The sequence below is a fragment of the Leptidea sinapis genome, chromosome 4 (assembly GCF_905404315.1).
Source record: "Leptidea sinapis chromosome 4, ilLepSina1.1, whole genome shotgun sequence".
Taxonomy (NCBI): domain Eukaryota; kingdom Metazoa; phylum Arthropoda; class Insecta; order Lepidoptera; family Pieridae; genus Leptidea; species Leptidea sinapis.
Window position 1 is genome coordinate 15,527,802 of NC_066268.1, and position 25,178 is coordinate 15,552,979.

General features: G+C 36.0%; 2 protein-coding genes across 2 annotated transcripts in view; one reads left to right on the forward strand and one right to left on the reverse strand.

The window, feature by feature from the left end:
- Positions 1 to 10,680, reverse strand: part of LOC126979880 (integrin beta pat-3-like) — a 22,392-nt gene extending 11,712 nt beyond the window's left edge. Inside the window, exons 1-3 of the mRNA XM_050829451.1 lie at positions 9,901 to 10,680; positions 8,026 to 8,429; positions 7,218 to 7,713 (exon numbers count right to left, since the gene is read on the reverse strand). Coding sequence (XP_050685408.1) covers positions 7,218 to 7,713; positions 8,026 to 8,429; positions 9,901 to 10,038 — 1,038 coding nt within the window. The 5' untranslated portion in view covers positions 10,039 to 10,680. The remainder of the gene's footprint in view (positions 1 to 7,217; positions 7,714 to 8,025; positions 8,430 to 9,900) is intronic.
- A 185-nt stretch (positions 10,681 to 10,865) lies between these two features.
- Positions 10,866 to 23,346, forward strand: LOC126979882 (integrin beta pat-3-like). The gene is made up of 8 exons (XM_050829453.1): positions 10,866 to 11,145; positions 11,295 to 11,686; positions 11,789 to 12,284; positions 12,405 to 12,742; positions 13,080 to 13,214; positions 16,222 to 16,396; positions 21,585 to 21,951; positions 23,085 to 23,346. Exons 1-8 carry the CDS (start codon positions 11,026 to 11,028, stop codon positions 23,291 to 23,293), a joined length of 2,232 nt encoding a protein of 743 aa, XP_050685410.1. The 5' UTR covers positions 10,866 to 11,025; the 3' UTR covers positions 23,294 to 23,346.
- The last annotated feature ends 1,832 nt before the right edge of the window (positions 23,347 to 25,178 follow it).

Consider the following 25,178-nt stretch of genomic DNA (forward strand, 5'->3'; position numbering starts at 1 on the left):
GAGTCTCAAGTACAACAATTACGTAATACATGACTATATATAGAGTTTACTAAAATATTTTTAAGCTACCTATTTCGACTTTACTTAAATTATAATACGTTACTTTTGTTACTTTCAATCCACATTACATACACACCCTTAATACTTACACACAACTTAACTAACACTCAATACTATATTACACTAAATACTGATAGTCTTTATACACGGGCTTTTTATTTAGCATATTGTATAGTTAAATGCCTTATTATTTTTACTCAACAATGTAAATCGGTACTGTCTGGAGGCACTCACATAGCTTTCTCGCACTACTGCAACTTTGCTATGGAATTTATGGAAGGTTCTAAAATGAATATTATTTTTCTATATACATGTACATTTTATATGCATGTAACCCTTGAAAATAGAGACGCGCTTCTAGGACGTATTATTTATATGACCTTCAATAATGGTTGAGTCCTTAAAAACTATAAAAGAAATAGACACTTTAGAACTAGCGCGGTCTGTTGAGTGTGATCCCATTAAACTTAGTAACTACATAAATGTGAAGCAGAGTGATCTGACTATTGTTTCTCAAAATATACGAAGTATCTACTCTAACTTTGACGACTTCTTATTAACTGTGTCTCACTTCAATTTTGATCCAGATATACTTGTTTTAACAGAATGCAGACTGAGTACTAACAAGCCCATACCTCAACTTCCTAATTACGACTCTTACTTCACTACTCAACAACTGAATCAAAATGATGGGGTTACCGTCTTTATAAAGTCATCCATAAAAGCTAAAGTAAAGGAGATTAGATTGACACATGCGTCTTGTATACAAATTGATATTTTAAATAACTCATTACTATGTATCTATCGTTCCCCATCAATATCGAACATTGAACCGTTTTTAAATTCGTTATGCTGTCAGCTTAGTAAAATTAAAACAAAAAACAACATAGTTATTACCGGAGACTTGAATATAAATCTTATACCAAAAAACGATCTCTCTCAAGAATACAGGAATAGAGTAAATTATCTCAACACACTCTCAGATTATGGGATACTTCCAGGTCACACGCTGGGAACTAGGGAAAATTCATGCTTGGATCATATTATGTTAAAAATAAATAAACAAAAAATCTCGGCTTTTATCGCCATATTACATACAACTACAACGGACCACTACACTACATTTTTATGCCTGTCTAAAATTAAACATTTTATGAGAGCCAATAAGATAAAAAGTACAATAGACTATGAAAAGGCTCGTAATTATTTACAAGACTTAGGATTACTTGAATTATTTAACTGCACTGATCCGAATGTGTTGAGTGAGCAGCTACTGCAAAAATTATCAGATTCTATAAAAAATAATATTGTAACAGTAAAAATACCAAAGAGCAAACGAATTATTAAGCCGTGGATTACTCCCGGTATTCTTAGATGTATAAATAACAGAAATAAATTACAAAGGCAGTCAAAACATGATCCTCATAACGAAATATTAAAAATAACATATAGTAGATACAGAAACTATGTAAATAACTTAATAAAAAAACTAAAAAGGCAATACGAAAGAGATCTCATTGCAAAATCTGTCGCTAACAATAAATTACTCTGGAGAAATATAAAAAACATCACATACTCAAGTAAAACTAAGTCTAAGAGCTCAGAGTTACTAAACACCAAATCTTCACCTTATGAATCAGCAAATTTCGTAAACAAGTTCTTTGCAGACATTGGTAAGCAACTTGCAGAACATATAGATCCTACGCCATTGCACATTTTCAATAATCTAACTAATAATACAGTCACTCAATTAAACTCTTTCGTACTTCTTGAAACAGACCTTAACGAAGTAGATATTGTGTTAAAGAGTCTTAAAACGAACAGTGCTCCTGGGTGGGATGGGATCCCAACTAAGTATTTAAAGTATGTAAAGAATGATATTGTACCAATTATAACCCATCTTGCAAATCTTTGCTTTAGTAAGGGAATCTTCCCTTCCTCCTTAAAACAGTCAATTATTACCCCAGTATACAAGAATGGGGACAGAAATGACGTTAATAATTACAGACCTATATCTATCTTGCCTTGCATTTCTAAAATTTTAGAAAAGCTAATTAATTCTCGCCTTCTTAACTTTCTTAACAGATTTAATATAATATCTCCCTCGCAATTTGGATTCAGAAAAGGTATATCCACAGAAGACGCTGTAACTGCGCTATCTTCATTAGTAACCGAACATCTTGATCAAAATTCAAAGTGTATAACAGTATTTCTAGACTTAAAAAAAGCCTTTGACACGGTTTCTGTCCCTATTCTTGTGAACAAGCTGGAAAATATTGGAATCAGAGGTATGCCTTTAACTCTTTTTAAAGATTATCTTTCTCAAAGAAAACAAAAAGTAAAATTAGAACAGTATTCCAGCGAAGCTACAGAGGTAACATATGGTGTACCTCAGGGCAGCATATTAGGCCCTACTTTATTCCTAATATATATAAACGAACTGTGCAATCTTACAATCGATAATGCTAAAATTTTTTCGTACGCTGATGATACAGCCGTTGTCTTTTCTGGAAGTACCTGGGCAGATGTAAAAAATAGCGCTGAAAAAGGAATGGCTCAAATATCTGCTTGGCTGAAGTCTAATTTACTATCATTAAATACTTCTAAAACAAATTATATATGCTTCAGTATTTATAATAATAATCAGCCCGATGGCAACTTTAATCTGAAAGTTCATAACTGTAAACTTAGCAAACATAATAACTGTAACTGTCCCCAAATCAATAAAGTAGATAATTTCAAATATCTAGGAGTCATACTTGATCAGAGGCTCTCCTGGTACCCTCACCTTGAGCAACTGGCTGAAAGAGTCAGAAAATTAATATGGGTTTTTCGCTCGCTGAGGTACGTGGTCCCAAAGAATGACAAATCTGAGAACGATAGTTATTCCTCTAACACTCTGCTAAAGAGAATATATACTGCACTAGTTGAATCCATCCTAACCTACTGCATTCCAGTGTGGGGAGGTGCTGCAAAAATAAAGTTTTTAGACATTGAGCGCTCGCAACGAGCATTGATTAAGGCCATGTATTTCAAACGTTACAGATATTCTACAGAACAACTTTACCTTGAGTGCGGTTTACTCTCTGTGAGGAAACTGTTTCTGAAACATGTTTTAATCAAAAAACATAAAGAAGTACCATATCTCGTAAATAATAAACAAAGTAGGAGGCAACCTAACGTAACTAAAGTCCCTCGAACAAAAACAAAGTTTGCTAGCGCACAATACAATAGTCTCTCAGCTCAAATTTACAATAAAATAAATAAAAAACTACATATCCACTCAAAACAATATAACGATTGTAAAAAAATCGTAGAGAAGTGGTTAAAGTCTCTCGACTATGAGGCAACGGAGATTTTACTTAAACAACTTAAATAATGTACAGAGTATAATAACTTATCCAATGTTTACATAGATCAGACAGAAAATATTCCACACTCACTTAACATATATACACGCACACAACACTCACAAAAACACACAGTATCGCACGCACACACACACTCACACATAGTTACACATACTAATCATTTAGGTTTATAATAATAAAAAGTGACTTACATGTTCGATAAGAATTAAAAATCGTAATTGTAAATCTTTGTCGCTGTAATTGTTAAGGTGTTCAAAAGTAACTTTCCAAATATTTAAATTGTTAATTTATATTCATTTCATAACCTTTTTAAATTTATATTCATTTCATAACTTTATTATTATTTCACCACCATGTCAATAAAACTTTTGTTAAATATAACACATTGCTGAATTGGAAGAGCGGAGACACCTGGTACAGGCATTATTTGCTTAAAAGGTGACTCCGGCCACTAGCTGCTGTAAACTATGATTTTAAGAGAAATAAATTATTATTATTATTATTATTATTATATACTTGGATAGACGCCTAACCTGGAAGAAGCACATTTTCAGAAAGATATTAGTTTATTAGAAAGTTATTAGATGGCCATGGGCCAAAAAATCCGCACTATGTATTGGCTTCTAAATAATAAATCACGACTCTCACTTCAAAACAAACTATTGCTTTATAAATGCATAATAAAACCCATATGGACATATGGCCTACAACTCTGGGGAACAGCAGCAAAATCAAACATTGGAATAATACAGAGATTCCAGTCAAAGATACTAAAAATAATAACGAACGCACCTTGGTGTATCTCAATTTCGACTTCATCATGACCTCTGCAACAAAAATATTAAAGAAAAAATCTCGGAAAGGTCAAAAGCGTACAAGAAGCGAATAATAGATCATCCAAATATGCTGGCAGTCAATCTTATCTTACCCAAACAGTTCCTCGTAAACTAAAAACAAAGATTCCTCAAGACCTACTCTGAGAGGCAAAACAAGAATAAACGGAGCAGTCACTGGACGGCTTTCGTGCAAGACCTTTAATTAAATAAAATCTTACATATTGCTGAATATCTGCAAGATTGATAGATTGCAATAAATAATAATAAATAAATTATTTCTTGTATTTTCTCTGGTATTGAAAGGGCTCATGGGAGAGAGATGACGCAACCGTCCATGGACATCCGCAACAACAGGTGTCAAGAGATGCGTTGTCGGCCTTTAAGGTGAGAGTATGCTCTTTTCTTGAAGGTCCCTAAGTCGTATCAGTTAGGAATAACAGCAGCCGGTAATTGATTTCACAAAGTGGCTGTGCAAGGCAATAAATTTCTTACAAAACGGGTGGTTATGGATTGCCAGACGTCAACATAATGCGGGTGGTATTTTGCATTTTTATCGTAATGTCCGGTGGTGGAAATCGGCCGCTGGAATCAACCCGAACAGCTCTTCTGAGCACTCCTCATGATAAATGGGAGATGATGCAGAGAGAACTCAAATCTCTACGCAACGCCAAAAATCAAGCCGATCGGAGATCGTTGTATGTGGTCAAACAGAAGAAGCTGGTACTGGGAAGCGCCCGCCCAGAGGTGAGAACAGTACTCCGTGTGAGGTCAAACTTGCGCGTTATGTAGTTGTTACGTCGATATATCGTCGGCGATATATCGACTCCAAGTATGCCGATACAGGCTGTGGCAGTTAAAGGAGTGCCCTCGAATCGAGGGGATATGACAAAGGGAGATTTTTTAGCGGTGTACAAACTTGTGTCTTCTTGGGGTTGAATCGGACTAAAATTTTGTCGACGCCATTCCGAGACTTTGCAAAGCATAGTTTCGTTTTCAGACACAAGTTTGTTCCGGTTCTTCTATACGCTATCTCGGGACGTGTTGGCCGTGACACGGCTGGAGTAGGAAGGCTAGCGTGTGCTGTCGTTTGCATAGCAATGAATACTGCTTATTTTCAGCATATGAGATGCACAAAAACAGTGAAAAAAGAGGGGATAGGACGCAGATTTGCGGGACACCAACGTTTATGGGTTTTAAGTCGTAGCATGGACTATTGATAACAAACAATTCTGATGCACCGATCCACCAAAAAGCTAGTGACCCCTTAGCACAACCTTTAGGGGAGCCCATATGATGGCAGTTTCCTCATAAGCGCTTTGTGCAACACCTGATCAAAGGCCTTCGCTATGACCAAACTCGACGCCAACGCCTCTCCCTTCAACTCAACCGCAGCAGCTGAGCGAAACTGACGGAAACCGTACTGGCAGTCGCTGATCAGCTGGTGTTCCTCTAGGCATCCCAAGAGCTGGCAGTGATGATTGACTCCATTACTTTAAAGCCGCCTTCCATAATTTCGGGACTACGCCTGATGAGTGGAAGAACCGGAAAGGACGGGTAAGGACCGGCGCCAGTTCCGTAGCACATGTCCGCAGAACTATCGGGGGAATACCATTGGGCCCGCTCGATTTTTGAATGTCTTAGGTGAAACGTGCCTTAAGCAAGCGCCATGCCGGAATTTTACCACCGGCATGCATGACTCGCAACATGCGGCGTCGGTGCACCTTGGTCATCCAGAGTCGAGGTGGATGCAAATAGGGAGCCCAGGAGATCAACTTTCTCTTTCGTGTCATGGGCTAGCGAATCATCGTTCCTGTGCAGTAGTAAAACGCACGAGTTTCCGAGGGAAGGCGAGCAATTCTCACGCTAATTATGCCAATGTGCTTCGACTTTGCGTCAGCAATAACTCTTTTGAGGGACCTGGAGGCATGATTGTAGTGTTTTTTTAAGTTAGTTGGAAATATCATCCATAGATACCACCGCATTGACCCAAGCCTGATAGCATTCATGATTTCGGCGAGAGGCTCTTTTGCAGTAGCCGTCAAACCAAGGTTGTGACCTGCCACTGCCACTGACTGATAGGCGTTGAGGAGGATGGAATTAATATTTCCATACCTTATAGTACTACATCAGCGATAGCGTCAGGAACGACATCGGGATTATCCGGCGAATAGCAGATGCCTTCTCCTATGCAAACTTTGCCTGCTTTTCTTAAAAAAATAACTAAGGAAGCGTGCTGGCTAAATAAATGGTACTAGCAGTGCAGAAATAAATCAAAGTCAGTTTCATTAAATTAAAAATGATAAAAAATATCAGTTCATCTTGTTCTAACTGCGAAAACTCTTCCATAACCAACAACAGTAATAAAATTATATATATGTGTGTGTTAGTAGTTATGTGTCTTTTACTTGTAAGTCTCCTTCCTGATATTTTAACATTTGTGCATGAATATTGTTGGTTTGTCAAATAAAGTTAAATAAAATAAATTGTTAAATTATATTATAAGCGAATATATTGTAACTGCTAACTCTTGGCATTAGCTCCTTCGTAATTTGAATATTAAACCAATTGCTAACGCACACATTGACAATTCAAAATTGTTCACGCATTATCGAGTTGTCAGGTCGTTTATACGCTAGTATTTTCTCAATCTATAAAGTCCCTCAATATTCGGAGCATTAAAAGTGTAATGTAATGTAATTTTTGTATCAATAAGAGGCAGTCGTTGCACACAAATTCTATTACCTTCTTAATTAAATTTTTATGCATTTATCTGAGCTGTCGTGTTGGTTGGAATAATTTGAATAAAATAGCTACATATTATTCTAAGACTTTCCTAGAACACTTTTACAATAAAGTGTTCTATTATGTTTATCTACTGGAATCTTGACAGTGCTATTATCGGTTGGAATCAAATTTATTTAATTATAATGTTACTTAACAAAATACCTACCAGGTATTCTCTTTTGATTATGTTGACAATATTAGATTTCAGATTAACATATTTTGCTCCTTTTATTCTTTTAGCTAAACTTTTATAAGTCAACTTTTCGTTTTTATCAATCGCAAAAATTATTTTCATATTCTTTTCAGAAGCTACTTTGTTTATTAAACTTAGTGACGGGTAGTCATAGTTAAGTGATTTCGAATAGGTGTTATTTTCAAGATGACACTGCATGTCATTTCGTTCAGAAATACCAATAAGTTTTCCATCTCCAGCGCTGTGGTACGTACCATCAGTAAATAATATTACAATACGTCTGGCATTATCGTCCCAATCTATTTTATCTTTGCACACCATCACTTGCATTAGTGCATCTAGACCGGCTTCTGGTACATCATAATTGGCAGAAAATTTTGTTGCATTTAAAGTTTTTTGAAAATGGGCCATGTCATTTGTCATTGAGAGTCGATGTTCAAATGCATAAACATTTTGCCCTAGTTTTGGGCTGAAAAGAAAACGATTAACAATTAATTTAGAAAAAAAAATATAAGCACAAAGGGATAAAAAAAAAATTATAAAAATTTAAATTAGCATCGAAAAATTTTGTGGATTTAATAATGCCGTGCAATAGACAAATTATCCACAATGGCATGACTGTAGAGGTAAAAATGTTAATTGCACAACAATTAACGTGTTCAAATGTACCCTGAAGTACGAAGCCTGCACACTTGCATGCCAAAATCAGCTGGCAAATTAGAATAATATGTCCAAAATAAATATATAAAAAAATGTACAAACTATTCCCCTAAATACCCACTCTGCAAATGGTAAAGCTGGTTTCTCCAAAAAATTTCCAAGACCAAATCGCACATTATTCGTCAAGTTTATAAGTTTCTTGTATATTTTTTGCACTTGTCTTAAAAGTACACCGTGATTCTCCTTCATAGTATAAGAAGAATCCAAAAGGAAATATATATTCAATGGATAATCTTTTGCTGGTTTGTAAGACATATCAATTTTGACGTCGAATCCTGGGCGTGATTTTATGTAAACTTTTTGTGGTTTGAATTGAACTACTTTTGCCCCTTCTAGTCCTGCACTAAAATCTTCGTCTTTTATTATTGTCATTGTATTATCAGGGTTGTATACAGGTTCATTACACCATCCGCTGTGCAGGTTATGGTACACTGACGACTGGCATCTCCGGTTTGAATGTTCTTTCTGAAAAATAAAGTTAGTACACACTATAACATTTTAGCAATTTCTTATAAGAATAAGCGCTATCCGTTAAAAGAGGTGCGGTTTTTCTAATCCAGTTGACTGATATCCTTGACTTTTATTATGGGTTAAATAAGTCGTATTCTTAAAACACAAGATTATTTTTTTTAGGATTTAAGTTAAAATTAACTACAACTTACAAGTATGCAGATTCTTGAAGCTGTAAATCAAACTTCGAATAATCATATGAATATCTACTATTTATCGTGGAAAATGCTGTTTTGTGCTGATAGTTACAATAAATTTTATTATTATTACACATAAGTCAAGGAAAAACATTCATGAAATTGATTTAAAATAATTAATGCAAATTGAAAAAAAACTGCAACCAAACAGGTCATATTATTAAAACTCTTATGTAAACGAGCATCAAGTTTACTTTATCTACAGGTCTTATTCCAAAAACCGTAGGAGGCTCTCAATTAGACGTATCTTACTAGTACATATGTTTGTTACCTCATATCTCCACCGTTTATAGATCGATTCGTTTTTTTGTTTTCATTTGAATGGATATTCTCCATTCTTATAGACCTAATGATGAAACCATTGAGTAATCGAGAGAACTCTTTAAAACTTAAGGGCACACTTGTACGATTTTATATGGTATAATTTGGCGAATTGTTACTACTATAGCCAGAATAGACCATGACGTATGGTAAAAATATAACTAAGCGATTATAAGCAACCAAATTCAAAGGACCAAATGAAAATAGTAACCTACCAACGAACTAATCTTGTGATCCATTAGGAAGCATGTATCTTAGCCGTGTCTAAGGGGAAGATAAGGAGAACAATTCTTATTAAAGTTTGACTGCAATACAGATCCCCTACTCCTTTTAGGCAATAGGTGAATGAAAGGGACCGAGATTAATATATTTTGATTTTAGTACGCACCCTATTAAAAATGGGGAAAACTTCACAAGCATGATTATTTCTAGTCAAGCAATCTTACCTAGAAACCCATATGGTATTGTTCTAGATACACCGTGCAACGAAGTTCGTAAGTCTCGACTATAGTAGTTTAAATTGTCACTAACGACATCCTGTGACGCACTCGGGCCACGGATCACTTGAAACTCGACACCGCACGCATTTGATATCTTGTTTTAAGAAAAATACTCAATGGATTGTTATCAGGTATTTTATATTTCGTTGACAGACGACTCAGTTTAATTATTTCTAGCTAATAATGTGAGTTTCCTTGAATTATAACAATGAATAACGCCATTGCTTCCGGGTAAGGAAATATTCTAACACTTAAATTTTAAAAAGGCTAAAAAATAATTTTACCAAACCTATGTATTTAAATGATATACTACTGGATGAGAAAATTAAATTTCCTTGAGCAGTCAATCAAAAACAAGATAAAGTTACATACAATAAAGTTACATTAAATGTACATAGAAATACTTACTGCTGGACACCATACGCAAGCTTCATATGCGTAACTTATACAACCTCCACACGTTTCAAATTTAGAGCACTCCGATTGGCAAACTATACACTTAATGAAATAGACAAAAATGTAAAGAATTAAGAAACAAAACTTCATTATATCGATAGTTTGAGCACGCCAATCTTAGTTATTAAAGCTCATTTGCAAATAGGGCGCTGTTCAGTGACGCTAAATCATATTTAATATAATAATTTCATAACTGTAATCTGTATAAGGATAAAATCTGGTATGTCAATGACAGCAGCATTATTATAACTTTTCCTTAAATGAATCATTAAGTTTACAAGTAACGTATCAGCTTGGATTGATTTCGTTTCAGGTCCAAATCTCAAACCCTTATAAAGGTTTCTCCTTTATTTTGAATACTGAAGTGAATAAGTGGACAAGCAAATGTGGTTAGTAACCACTGCTATCTATGTTAGTGGACAATGCGTAGGGAATTATTTGTTGAGATGAAAGAATGATTAAAACATAGGCGTACGATATAGACAAACAATGCATGCAAGAGAGAAGAACATTTTAACGGAGATTCGGCAAGATAGAAAAAGACAGCTAATTAGTCAGCATTACGGTATGTCAGGTCATATATATACTAGAATATTCTATGAAATTAAAATGTGTCAAGTTTGGCGCGTTCGATAAAAGGTCCCACGCTTGACAGTTATTTTGCCCATGACGTTTGCGTTTTGACTTCCGGTGAGATTGGCATTATATAAAAAAATAATAAAAAAGAGCTTTATTTGATTCCACGCTAATTGGATAAAATTAATTAATTTGACATTTAATAATTATAGTACTAATAAATCATAATAAATCTGCTCAGGTAAAAGCCTCCTCCAAGAATTCAATTTTTCTTATCTTTAGCAGTGGTCATCCAGTCTCTTCCTGCTTTGGATACAATCTCGTCCTGCTACCGGGCGCACGGGCGACCTCCGCGTTTAAATAATATTGAGGAAATATTCCGCAAAATTTTGACCTAAGAATAGATGCCAACATTTTCCTGTACAAATGTGGTTATTCCGTTATTGTAACGTTCCAACCTAAAACAAGTAGTATTAACAAAGTAGTTGTGAAACTACAATAATGAATTTAAGACTTCTATTACTGTTATTATTGTATAAAGAAGTGCACAGTAAATGTGAGGAACACATAAGATGTGAATCTTGTATAAAGGATAATAATAATTGCGTGTGGTGCGCTGCGGTAAGCCAATTTTTTCATTAAAAAAGTGTTGTTTGATATACAAGTGATGTAGATATATATGATAGTGAGACAAATGTCCCGATCTTGGACGAAAGTTACTTGTAAAACATATTATATTTATTTATTCAATAAAACTTTCACTTTTATAGGACACTTTTGGACCTGAGAGTCGATGCAAGCCATATACTCCCGATACAAGCTGGTGTATTAACGATATTATATATCCTCAAAGTAGTTACAAAATTATTGAAAACAAGAGTTTATCATCAGATTTTGGTAACGTTGTACAAATTATACCTCAAAAAATTGAAATGGATATGAGACCAGGCCAAGAAGTGGAATTTAGTTTTAATTTTAAGCGAGCTAGGGATTATCCAATAGACATGTATTTTCTGGTCGATGGTTCAGAATCGATGATAACAATAAGAGATAATATCATTGATGAGGCTGAAACGATATACGGGATGATGGGAAATATTTCACGAAATGTAACACTGGGAATTGGCACTTTTGTTGATAAGAACGCTTTACCATTTACACAGTAAGTTAGAAATTCTAGATATTTATATTAATTGTTTTACGTCCACGTTCGATATAATTTATTCTTTTTTATACTATTTTACAAAAGAGTTGCTCTTTACAGAAAAGTCGATCAAACCTTAACCTATTCATTCAGAAACCAATTAAAGCTTACTGACGATATACAACAGTTTAAAAAAATATTACGCGACATAAAATTCGGCAAGAACTATGATCCTCAAGAAGGCACATTAGACGCACTCGCTCAAGTTATAACTTGTAATAAAGAAATTAGTTGGAGGGATGAGTCAAGGAGAGTAATTATCGTGCTAACAAACGCCCCATACCATGCCGCTGGTGACGCAAAATTTGCAGGAATCGATCAACCATATGATGGCCAATGTTACACAATAAATGGCGGTTATTCAAAAGAATTAGAACTAGATTACCCATCAACGAGTGTTTTAAGAAGATTGATTTCTAACGAAGGCGTTTCAGTTATATTTATAGTTAATTCTGACGAAGTGAATACTTACCACCGCCTTACAAAAATTATTGGAGGATCTGAATTAACTTATGATAAAAATAAGATTGCCTCCAAATTAAGCTCAATTTATGAGGTAAGAATTAAGTTGGTATAAACTAGAAGTATAAACTTATATCAAAATCTTGAGCTCTCAAAGGAGCTAAGTTAAGTATTGATTAATGGGATTTAATAATTATTATTTTAAATGTTTCAGGGTATAACGAATAAAATAAGCTTAAAAGTAAACATGGATTGGAGGTTGCGAGAATTTCTAAAAATTTCTTTTAAACCTGATTGTTATCAGTCAAAAGTAAATACGAACTGCTTGTTAAAACAGGAAGAAGAAAAAACAATATCGGGAAATATTAAGCTATTAAAATATTTTGACGCTGCTAATATTAATCTTGACATAGGAATAGAGGGTATCAGAGAAAAACTAACTATTAAAATAAATACTATTAAAAAATGTGACTGCAGAACGGAAACCAATACTGAAGCTTGCTCAACTAAAGGAGTCAAAAGATGCGGAATTTGTGAATGTAATGAGGACAGGTGTTTACATCTCTATTTGTTTAAAAAATCTGATTGCATAAAAATACTAAATATTAAATTAAATTTGTAAACAAATTTTATGAATGATGCGGCACTCGTATCCGCGTCCTCTCGGGTTCCGTCCGAGCCGTCTTCCAGCTGAGCCCACCGTCCGAGTGACGTATGGTTCGTAAAACTTGGCACGTCTTGTTATGATATGTATATTAGTGGAAACTTTATTGGTGTGTGTACCACTTTACGAGTATATGTATTTTCGTAAATGTTTTAAATACTGTTTGTTTCCCAAAAAAAAATAAAAAATAAAAAAATTAAAAATAAAATCCATGATAATTTACAGGGAAGGAGATAAATGTGAATGTGAAAAAGGCGCTAGTAACATCAAAGATGACTCTTCTTGCAAAATGCCTAATACGACAACTATTTGCAATCGCAATGGAATATGCAAATGTGGACGTTGCAATTGCAGAAATGAGTAAGTTAAATCACTAAATCCCTATAAAAGTTGACAGCTTGGATTCAGACAGGGGCCTATTGCCTTATTTATATGGTTTCTTCTCCCAAAAATCATGATGACCATCATAAACTACCAGATCTCTGGTAGGGTATCCTTTTGTATGCAGAGATCGTCAGTTGATAAATTACCCGTCGGCGATCACTTTATTCCATTGTATCATGTATTATGGCGATCTTCTAATAATATGCCCAATTCAAAGATGAGCGAGGTTATAAAAAGAAAGGGCTTTTCAGTTAGTCTGAAAGCTGTTGATCGAGTATGGCTTTAGGCACTTCTTGAGAAACATCTCTTATTTAAGTTTCTTTTAAAACCAGGTTAAATTTCATTCGTCTATTGGTCCTGAATCTGATTTTCGATAAGAAAATTTTTATTTCACGGGCGCAATTTGCCGCTCAGAATTTTTGGATTTTCCAAGCACCCTGAGCGGCACCACTTTAATTACCATTACGATTATTATTATTTTTGGAGTCGGTGTCCTTCCGCAGCGAACCGCTCTCGTCTCTCGCCTCTCGCCACTCGCCTCCTCACGACTCAAGCACATCTCACCTATAACTATTTATGTAGTTACACCTATCTTGGATGACACCGACTAAAAAAATTACAATAATCGTATCTAGAATTAGATTAATTAATTAGATTGTATAAAAATACGCAATTATTTTTATACTTTTTAGTGCACATTATATGTATTGTTTTGGAATAGTGTCTTTGAAGTCGGTTGTTTTTCTGTTATTTTTTTTTATTTTATGATTTTTAGTGAATTTGAAGTACACTTACTAATAATTTGTCTAAATATGTGTAGATATACTAAATTTTTCAATGCAGCAATGAACGTAATTTGATAACAGACAATTATAAATTCTGCCTCAGATTGCACCCTTACTTTACAGTAAGTCGTTAAGGAGTCCCATTGATCATCTTATTCGACTACAAAAATTACTTGACCATTAGGTTATGGTAGATGACTTACATATCCGGATAGCATAAAAAAGATTCGGCCATATCAGTATCATTAATTTGCTCCTAAGAATTGAAGAATTCCGTTATTTTGTCATGGATTCCGTTATCAGAACCTAACCAAACTCACACCAAACGATCTTTGAAGTATATCCTTTCCAATAAAAAAAGAATCATCGAAATCGGTTGGCGCGATATTGAGTTATTCACAAATTTATCATCCACTTTGCTATGGCAAACTGGTTAATAAAACATATATGTATGTATAGCAAATTTATGACTTATATGGTTTTCTCATGGATGCCAGTGTCAGATATGGACCAAATTACAATGAGACTACACGGGAAGCACCAGCTTTCAAATAAAAACAGAATTATCAAAATCGGTTCACCCAGTCGAAAGTTTTGAGGTAACAAACATAAAAAAAAGAACATACCGACGAATTGAGAACCTCCTCCTTTTTTGAAGTCGGTAAAGAAAAGACAGAAGACAGATTACAGCAGTAGGTTAGAGTCAATTTGTTTTTTTTTTCAATACTTAATAGGCTCGTTTCCTGCAATTTTTAAATCTTGGAGTTTATTTAATGAATCAGTAAACAAGGAGGACGCGGAATGACATGGTTATTCTTCTTAATGCAGCCGCTTTCTCATAGGTGACAAACTTTTTAAATGAGCCTTACATGCACCGCCCATTTGGTCAAGAGGCATTAGTGCATGACCATCATGGTGAAGACCCAAATTCACTAAATTCTTTTTTACGATTCTGCACCAAAGTAGCAAGTTTATGTGACGACTATGAAGCCCAATTCAGAAAATGAAAGAACTGGTAGGTGACGCTGTGATAAAAAGCACTGCTACTACTTTATTGTTTCTCTCAATGGCAGTTTCACCGATAGCAGGTTCCTGTTCTCATGTGTATACTTAAATACCTTGATTCCCCTATTCTAAGCCTTCTTCTCTATATTTTTATCTAAGGCAACTTGCAGAATCTTTGATGATGTCCCACATCTGATATTTCGTAAGGTCAACTTGTAAGTAATTTATAAAGGAGCTGCCCAAACTACTGCCTGTATAAAGGCATAAAAGGCATTCATTTTCTCAAAATTGATTCCTTTAGAATTCTTTTGATGTCATTTCTAATATACTAGATACTACTGCTGCTTCGGAAACAAATGGCGCACTGAGAGAGAAGAAACGGCGCAAGAAACTTTCCCAGCATTGTACTGTCATTGTTATTGCTATGAAATAATCATAATCTAGTCCCAGGCTGTCGGATCACTTAGATATTCAGCTGTGGGGTAGTAGGATTTACGACAGAGCCATTGTTTAATAAATCATTTACTATTTATAGATAATGCCCTAACAGGGACCTTATTATAAAATTGTATACATTCACCCTTAAAGCTATTATGTATCTTAAGAAGTCTACTAGAATTAGTTACAAGAATTATATCAAAAAAAATTGACTTCAGTAGGTAATAACTAACTAGTAATCAGTAACTGTGAGTCCTTTATGTCATTCTCTGTCAGATGATTGTTGCATATTAAAGAACACAGTGGAGTACTGTGTTCAATTTAACAACATCTTAAAACATTTTTATTGTAAATACTATATTAATATTATCTTTCAGTTGGTATATTTTGGAATAAATGTGTTTATCTACACCCATGCTTTAAATCCTCTTAAAGATTCTAAAACAGTTAGCTTCTGCCAACATTAAAACACGCAATGTCCTTTTAACCATTACATCATCCAAACGAGTGCTTTAATGAAATTCAGTACAACATTACAACACTCGTTTGGATGGTGTAATTGTTACTAGGACTGGTTTTTGATCTTTTATGAAGGATTCATATTATGGGTGTATAAAGTTTTGATGCAACTGATGATAATTAGGTATTAAAACACTCGTGTGATACTATTATCAACCCACAATCGTGTTTTAATACCCCTTTGTACAAAACATTTGCTTATACATCTATTGATTAATTTCTTGAATATCTTTCAGATTTACTGGCCAGTTTTGTGAGTGTAAAATAGATAGCTGTCCGAGAGACCCAGCTGGTGCTTTATGTTCGAACCATGGCCATTGTGACTGTGGAACATGTACTTGCGACGATGGATGGATCGGTGATCGGTGCCAATGCCCAACCACAGAAGAAATGTGTACACTTAATAATAAAGTAAATATAAGTCACAAACTGAGAGCTCAACAAAGCATACAAGATTTAATGACGTTACGTTACTCGGACGGTTGTCTCAGTTGGTTAGAGCACCGGCACGGAACGCCGGAGACGTGGGTTCGAATCCCGCATCGTTCATAAAATTTTGTTTTTCAAATTTTATTTATGTATTAAAGTAAATATAATTTTAAACATTAATACTTAAACTTCATTTTCAAGCTGACAATACTGAAACGTTAGTAAGACTAATTCTTATAGAAAATAATTTTAAGTAGGTACTGCTGTGTTGCATTGGATCTGTGATAGCGATGATAAGATGTAACCTGTGTTAATGAAGTCAGGTATTGCTTTACACATGAGTCACAAATTGACAAGAATACTAGAAACAAAAAGTTTTGTCTAATATTTGAAAATAGTTTGTTAATTAATTTAAATTTATTCGATCTCTCTGATAAACATGTGTTAGCAATAGATCTATTATCTCCAACTACTCAAAATATTCCCTTATTGGTATTCTAGCAAACTTTGTATCAAGGCCTGTATTCACTTTGATTAGTGCGAGTGCAAGTGATTAGTTATTGAGTATGATTAGTGCAGGTGTATAGTGCAAGTAGTGTCCAATTCTTGTTTAGTGTCTCTGTTTAGTAAATTGTTAGGTGTCGATCAACAAGTATGGACGAACATAGAGAAGCGCGCTTGTAATTGCAAGAAGTACTTAAAGAAGTATTAATCGCGGTGGTATCTGAAACCAAAGAACTTTTAGAAGCTGAACATGCAATACGAAAAATATGGGTTCGAAAATGGATTAATAGAAGACCCATTTATGGCGCAAGCTACCAAACCTTTAAGGAATTGGCTGCTGAAGATACGACGGAATATTACTTTGCTCTCGTGTTTAGTGACAGGCACACTGCGAGTGAGGGGGAAGGGAGGGCGCGCGGGACGTGGCTACTCGCACTTTACTCGCAAAAAAATAGAACACGCTTCTAATCACGTTACTACGCAGCCAACTAATCATCTGCACTAATCAGGTACTGTCCATACTTGTTTTCTCCTAATAACTAATCACCTGCACTAATCACTAATCAAAGTGAATCCAGGCCTTAATATAAACTACACTACATAAGCTTTACTCCGCCGTAGACGGTCCCAAGCCCGGCTTGAGAAAGGAGGAGGGTTGGCTATGAACAGTGTGCTCTACAACTTCAAAGAGCATAGTCGTAAAACAAGCTAACGCCGAGTAGTGGGTGGCGGTTAAAAAACCTACTCAAACATAAGCCACGGTAGCCATGGAGATAAAATGACTCCAAAAAGAACCGACGTAGAAGGTAATGGGAACCCACTACGATTAAACTCCCAAGAGAACCCCATGAAGCAAGTCACAGATATGAAAGAACAACGTCGGACGATCCGGCCGACCCCCGGCGCTCATCGGTACCCGGGTCGATGAGTGTTAAATATGCTACCGAACACTCTTCGGCGGTGAACCATCAGGCTACCGAAGCAGTTAATGTTACTGAAGGAAAAACAAAACCATCCATGCGCTCGAATCGAATGTGAGAGGACTTTTAAAACCTGGAAAACTCGAAGTTATCGAGAAAGACATGTCAGAATACCAACTTATGCTGTTGGGGCTCATGTGAAACACACATAAAGGGAAGAGGTCATTTCAAAACGTCAAATGGAAACTCGCTTTTCTTCTCGGGCCACGAATCCGAAAGCAAGAATGGTGTCGGAATTCTAGTTCCCCATAAACTGGCCCATTACGTTACTGGCTATAACACAATAAACGATCGCAAAATGACTATCAGAATAGATTGCAAACCACTCCCTCTTAACATCGTTCAAGTCTATGCCCCAACGTCAAATTCATCACAAGAAGACATTGATGACCTTTACGGGATACTACAAACGACCATAGATGGTATCTGTAAGCGTGAAATGCTGATAGTTCAAGGAGACTGGAATGCTAAGGTTGGAAACACTGAGCTCGATGATCATATTCGCCACATAATCGGTAAACATGGACTTGGCATAAGAAACGAAAGGGGAGAAAAATTTATAGATTTCTGCGTGAGCCAAGACTTGGTAGTCACCAAAATTTGCTTTAAACATCACAAACGCCGACTCTATACTTGGATCTCCCCTGGTGACAGATATCGGAATCAGATCGACTACATCACCATTCCAAACCGATGGAAGTCCTCAATCACTAACACCAGAACCTTCCCGGGCGCTGACTGCGGCTCAGACCACCAGCTCTTAGTAGCGGATATACGCTTGCGGCTTAAAATCTGTCGTAAGAAACCAAAACGGTTCATTAGACTATCAAAACCTGAACATGAACACTTCCAGAACATGCTTGAACTTGAACTACTGTCAGACACAACGGAAACTAATCCTAACGATCAATGGGAAACTTTCAAAACAAGAGTCATCAATGTACTTGACACTTTGGCAACTCAAACTACACTGAGAAAAGACTGGATATCAGACGAGACATGGAAGAATATTGAATTACGTAAGGAAATGAAAAAAGGCGGAAAGTCTTCCACATATGAGCAAAATAGTGAACTCAATAAACTGATTCAACGACAGTGTAGGAGAGACAAGAACCAATATCTCGAGAACATATGCTCTGAAATTGAAGACCATGCCAAAACCACCAGGCAGGGGATCTTTTTAAGAAGATCAAGGAAATAACCCGTAAATTCTAGCCATCGTCATGGGTAATAGACGATAAGGATGGAAATCCAATCCATGAAGTCACGAACGTCGCTGAAAGATGGAGGGAGTTTTGCGAAGAACTTTATCAGAACCAGTCAAACCGGTCTGCACTGGCACCCGCAACACCAATTGATGCAGAACCATCAATACTCCGTATGGAAATTGAAAATGCCATCCGGAAACTGAAAAACAACAAGGCTCCGGGACCAGATTGTATGACAGTGGAGGTTCTAAAGGCCCTGGGACCTAACGGAATAACCCAACTGCACAACATCTGCAACGCAGTATGGCAAACTGGACACTGTCCATCGGACTGGACACACTCGTCTATACTCCCTCTTCATAAAAAGGGCTCAGTAAGAAACTGTAATAACTACAGAACAATCGCCCTGGTGTCACATGCTAGTAAGATTCTACTACATGTAATCAACGCGAGATTGCGATCCTTCCTCGGCTGGTAAATACCGCAAGAACAAGCAGGTTTTGTAAAGGGCAGAGGAACGAGAGAGCAAATCCTGAATCTGCAACTAATAGTAGAAAAATGCTACAAGTACAACACGCCGACCTTCATGTGCTTTGTTGACTACCAGAAGGCTTTTGACTGCGTAAAATGGGAAGAACTGTGGCATGTACTCTCAATGTCAGGTGTTCCAGCGCATCTTGTTATGCTAATACGCAGCCTCTATGAGTCAGGGTATGGCACAGTTACGATTGCGGATGTCACATCGAGCACATTTAAGTTCCAAAAAGGTGTTTGACAGGGATGCGTGATATCCCCTATCCTATTCAACATATACGGAGAACAGATAATGCGACAAACGCTAGAAAACTGGGAAGGTGGCATAAAGATAGGTGGAGTCAAAATATCGAATCTCCGCTATGCCGATGACACCACCCTATTCGCATCATCCGAAGTGGAAATGAAAGAGTTGCTGGACAAGCTAGAGGTCACAAGCCTCAGGATGGGTCTGGCAATAAATACAGCCAAAACCAAGGTCATCGTCGTCGACCGCTTCGCAGCCATCCCGCGCACTGATCTCCTACAGAGCTATGAAACCGTGGATCAGTTCAACTACCTTGGCTCAGTGATCACGAACAGAGGTAACTGCGAGATCGAAATAAGGAGGCGAATTGGAATGGCCAAAACAGCAATGACACAGCTAAACAAGGTGTGGAAGGACAGAAATATCACAAATCGGACGAAAATTCACCTGGTCCGCTCTCTTGTCTTTCCCATCGCGCTCTATGGAGCTGAAACTTGGACCCTGAAATCCACTGACAGACAACGGATTGACGCGTTTGAAATGTGGTGCTGGCGCCGCATGCTAAGGATACCGTGGACGGCTTACCGCACTAACGCCTCGATCCTTAAAAAGCTTAAAATAGGGAGCAGTCCACGTCTATCCACTACATGTCTGCAGCGGATCATGAGATACTTTGGCCACATTGCACGACGTGGTGCTGATAACCTTGAACGTTTGATGGTCACCGGGAAAATTGAGGGGAAGAGACCAAGAGGCCGGAGCCCACGACGCTGGTCTGACCAAATATCCGAGCAGACTAAACAACCCATCAGCATCGCACTCCACCATGCGACAGACCGAAACAGATGGAGGAAAGCTGTAGACGAACTTAAGCGGAGTCACGATCCTCAGCAATGAGGGAACGACTGTGAAGAAGAACACAAGCTTTAGTTGGCAGAGATAGATCAGCAGAAAAACATGATTTTGATCACCTGCAAGACGTCTGATTTTCTTTAAGATATTTTGGTTGGTTTCAATAGTATTTTTTTTAGTACTTTGTTTGACCTTGTGTTTTAACCAGAATCATCAGAATAATTTATTGAACATTGACACATTAACGATACAAGAAGAAATCGAGTTTTTTTGTTCACTATTACATACTGATGATGTTGTTTTTATAATGGAAAAGAGAGGTTGAAAATAATTTGAGGATTAAAACGTAAAAAACACCTGATAATAATAGTAAAAAATTCATTTTAAATTTATTTTTATGCTAATACGGGACAAGACGAGCAAGACATTCCACTGATGGTAATTGTCACGCCCTGCTCATTACAATGCAGTGCCACTCAGGATTCTTGAAAAACCCAAAAACTATGAGCGGCACTACAAATCGTAACCAACTCGTCACCTTGAGACATAAGATGTTAAGTCTCATTTCACCAGTAATTTCAGTAGCTACGGCGCCCTTCAGACCGAAACACAGTAATGTTTATACGTTACTGCTTCACGGCAGAAATAGGCACCGTTGTGGTACCCATAATCTAGCCGGCATCCTGTGCAAAGGAGCACTGGTAATGAAGAATTTGTTCTAAATAATGATGTTCACTCGTAATTAAACGAGATATTATCAGTGGACCTGGTTTTTAGTTATTCTCCTAAACTGTTATTCATAAATGCTACAATTTATCCTTGTCAATAATAATATTTTATTACAGACTTGCAATGGTAGAGGCATCTGTACTTGCGGAGAATGTGGATGTGATGCTATTGCGGACTGGGATTCGCGAAATAAACAGAATGAATTATGTGTCATCCAGCCTTGTACCACGTGCCATACGCCACAGTGTCTCAAATTAACACCCTGTGTCCTATGCCTCATGTCTAGCAACGAGTGCCAGGACTGTGGCCATTTGAATGTTACTGTTCTCACAAATGTAACACATGAAGACGAGTGGATGGTCTGCTATAATATCCATGTGGATCTTGGTTGTAGCACGAAATTCATCTATCGATACTCGTTGGATCGATACGGAATTGACGTCATTGCTCAGACTAGTTTCGATTGTGCTGCTAGTTACTATAGTAAGTATAATCAATAAAAATTAAATAAAAATTAAGTAGTATTACCACAGAGTAGGAATGGATATTTACGTACCGGAAGACGCAGTGTTGGTAGGCCCCCCACAAGATGGACCTAATTTAAAATTAACAGCTGTCTTTTATGTATTCGTACGTCAATAAACTTGACAGTATGAGTGCGTGTTTTGTAGATTATGTTCATATAAGAGGAGGCAAATGGGAAAGCACCTGATGTTTATAGAAAACCACCAACAATATTGGAACTCATACAGATAAGAGTCGCTGGCCTTGGTAGATCGCTAAGTCGTACCGGTTCGATAAAACTGTATGTAACCGACAGCTGATTCCAGAAAGTCAGTGTGCAAAGCAGAATTTTTTGGAAGAAAGTCAGTCCGAGGTGATATAATGCTACGAACTTAGATCTTTACATACTTCAATTATTGTGCGTGGAAAGGAATCATTCATGTAACCTCATTCAATTATATATAAAATAGCGGATCTTCATGGAGCTAGGTCATTTGGCTTAAATTCTTGCAGAAGTTGAATTTTATACGCTTTAAAACCCAAATCGACACGTAAAATTTTCCATGTGGGTGAGTAACACATGTCCAATTGCTGAGAACGGCGAATTGACATTTCGCGATCCTCATTAACACTGGACGCTACGACTGCAATATTCTCTTCGGTACGCACTGTACGCATGCGAGCCGATGGTTTAATGTCTTGTTTTTGTTTTTGGTGCGAAACTTAGTGATAACAGCACGAATTTTGTTGATTCAACAAGTCGATTATGACGACCATAATAGAGCACGAATTTTGAAAATAAATTTCAACGATTTGCAATCGTTGCTCGTTTGTAAGTCTTTCCAGGATATAATGGAAAATCACCCGATATAAGGTGCGAATTCAGCCTCGCAGTTTTCACCCCCAAGCGAGAGATCACAGGGAACAGCTTGAACCATTTTGCATGCAACAAACATCGGCTTGACATTGTGACACAAGAGTTTTATATATATTTACTTACAGACAGATATATTACAAAACTGTAATTTTAAAAACATAAAGCAGAGTTCTCGGTGACAAGATCAACAAGGGACCGTTTTGTCACTAAAATATATATTTTCATTTAATTTCAGTGTTTGGAGGCGGATGCCTGGCATTATTACTCTTTATTGGACTGGCAACACTAGTGGCGTGGAAGTTGTTAACTAACGCCCGTGATCGCCGCGAATATGAAACATTCCTTAAAGACGTCGCTGCCCAGAGTGCTAGTGTAGACAATTGTACTTACATTCCACCATCCACTACATTCAGTAATCCACTATTTGGAGATAACGACCATTAAATACATTATTTTTGAAGAATATTAAATGTTATACGGCGAAAGTTATAAAATAATGTTTGATTTCTAGCCGAAGGTTTTTTAAAGCAGATGATAATACTCAACTTAATGATAGCTTTTGATAGCTGACATATACCGAATTCTAACAATTACGAGCTGATTCGCAAATGAAGCTGAAATGTACGTCCAACAGACACGACTTATTATTTGTAGACTTGTTGACATATTCACATATCATTAATATACCTAATTGATGCAGGTACCTGTTTGCAATAAAATAATTTTACAGCTTTTTTTTCTATTTTAACTAATGAAATACATATATTTTATTTCCCTCACAGATTATTTGACTTAATATAATACAATGATATAGTATCATATTAGCCTGTAGGTACGATACAAATATATTATATATTTATATATATAAATATATTATATATTTATATATATATAATCCCTTGCATGGATACAAGGGAACTTAATATCACCTGACCGGAATTACCATAAAGTTTGCTATCCAAGCTTGTAGTTCAGGCCATGACCACTAGAGTTACCTAAGCTGATTGCTGTCTCAATAATATTTCTTCTGAATACTAATGACGTCGTGGAGCCAGCAATGACAGCAGCTTTTCGATGCTCGCGGTCAAATACAGATTTAAAACGTAATGTCTAACTATGATTTAACAAAATTCAAGTTTAAGAGCTTAGAAATTATCAGAAAGAATACAAATGAAAATTGACGATTATATTAGAGGAAACAATATTCGCAATACGAAGAGAATAGGGGAAGAAACCACCACTTTCCAGCCCAAGCTTTTATTTAAAATTCTCTTGAAGCTCCATCTGGTGATTATCTCCACAAATAAAAGATGTAAGGTGCTCTTCAAAGGGTTGTTATGCAAACCTTTTGAACATAACAACGAGGGTTATGAAATTCCAATGTTAAATATAAAAATTAATTTAGGGAATTAAGTAATATTTTAAAGCTTAACAATCTTTACTATTATCGTATATACTCTGGTTTTTCTAAACCATAATATTCGTCTATTTTTTGAAAATAAAACGCCTGATTACATTTTTAGCACAATTTTTCACAAGCACATTGCCCGCCAAATTTTTCAAAATATAATTAAGATTGGAGTCAATTTTTAATACATGAATAAAAAACGATTATTATTACAGTAATAAAATGATGAAATTAAATTGCTATTTAGTAAATCACTAGATGGCTCTTATATGAGATTTAAAAATATTTTCTGAAATTTTTAAAAAAGAATATATTACACAACATTAATCTGATCTAAGTCTCGCAGCTCTTTATTTTCTTTACAAGAACAATAGTTTATAATACCGCAGGAGATGAGTACATTAATGTATTATCTATTTGTGTGTAATAAGCTGAAACACGCTATCAATGTTTTTAAGGCTGATAAGTATATAAAAAAAAGAGAGATATCATTCACAGTGGAGTCCTATTCTACCCAGTAAAACAGTTTCACTGTGAAGTGATCTGTTATAGAACTTAATGGAAAAGTGGTAGTTAATATATTCATAAACCTCAGAAACCATACAATTTCAACCTACACGAAAGAGTTAGTCAATGTAAATAAACATTTCAACAAAGGTACCAGCCAGCAACCCACAAAAGATATATCACTGTGGTAGAAGCTTTGACTCTACTTTTTTACATTTTATTTAAAAAAAAATTAGGTCTAGTAGCAGACAGCATTGCACAAAATGTAATATTTTAAAATATGTAATAGAAATAATATTTAGAATTGAAAGATGAAAACCAAATTAAAGAATTTCCCAAATTTTTTTTTACTATTAAGCCAAATAGCTGACTGAGTTTTTGATATATAAGTATGCTTATCTGTTAAATAAATGT

Bases quoted from the DNA above. Each gene is read 5' to 3' on its own strand.
- LOC126979882 (XM_050829453.1), top strand. From the start codon at position 11,026: ATGAATTTAAGACTTCTATTACTGTTATTATTGTATAAAGAAGTGCAC. The intron at 11,146-11,294 runs GTAAGCCAATTT...TCACTTTTATAG, and splicing joins ATTGCGTGTGGTGCGCTGCG to GACACTTTTGGACCTGAGAG. The intron at 12,285-12,404 runs GTAAGAATTAAG...TAAATGTTTCAG, and splicing joins AATTAAGCTCAATTTATGAG to GGTATAACGAATAAAATAAG.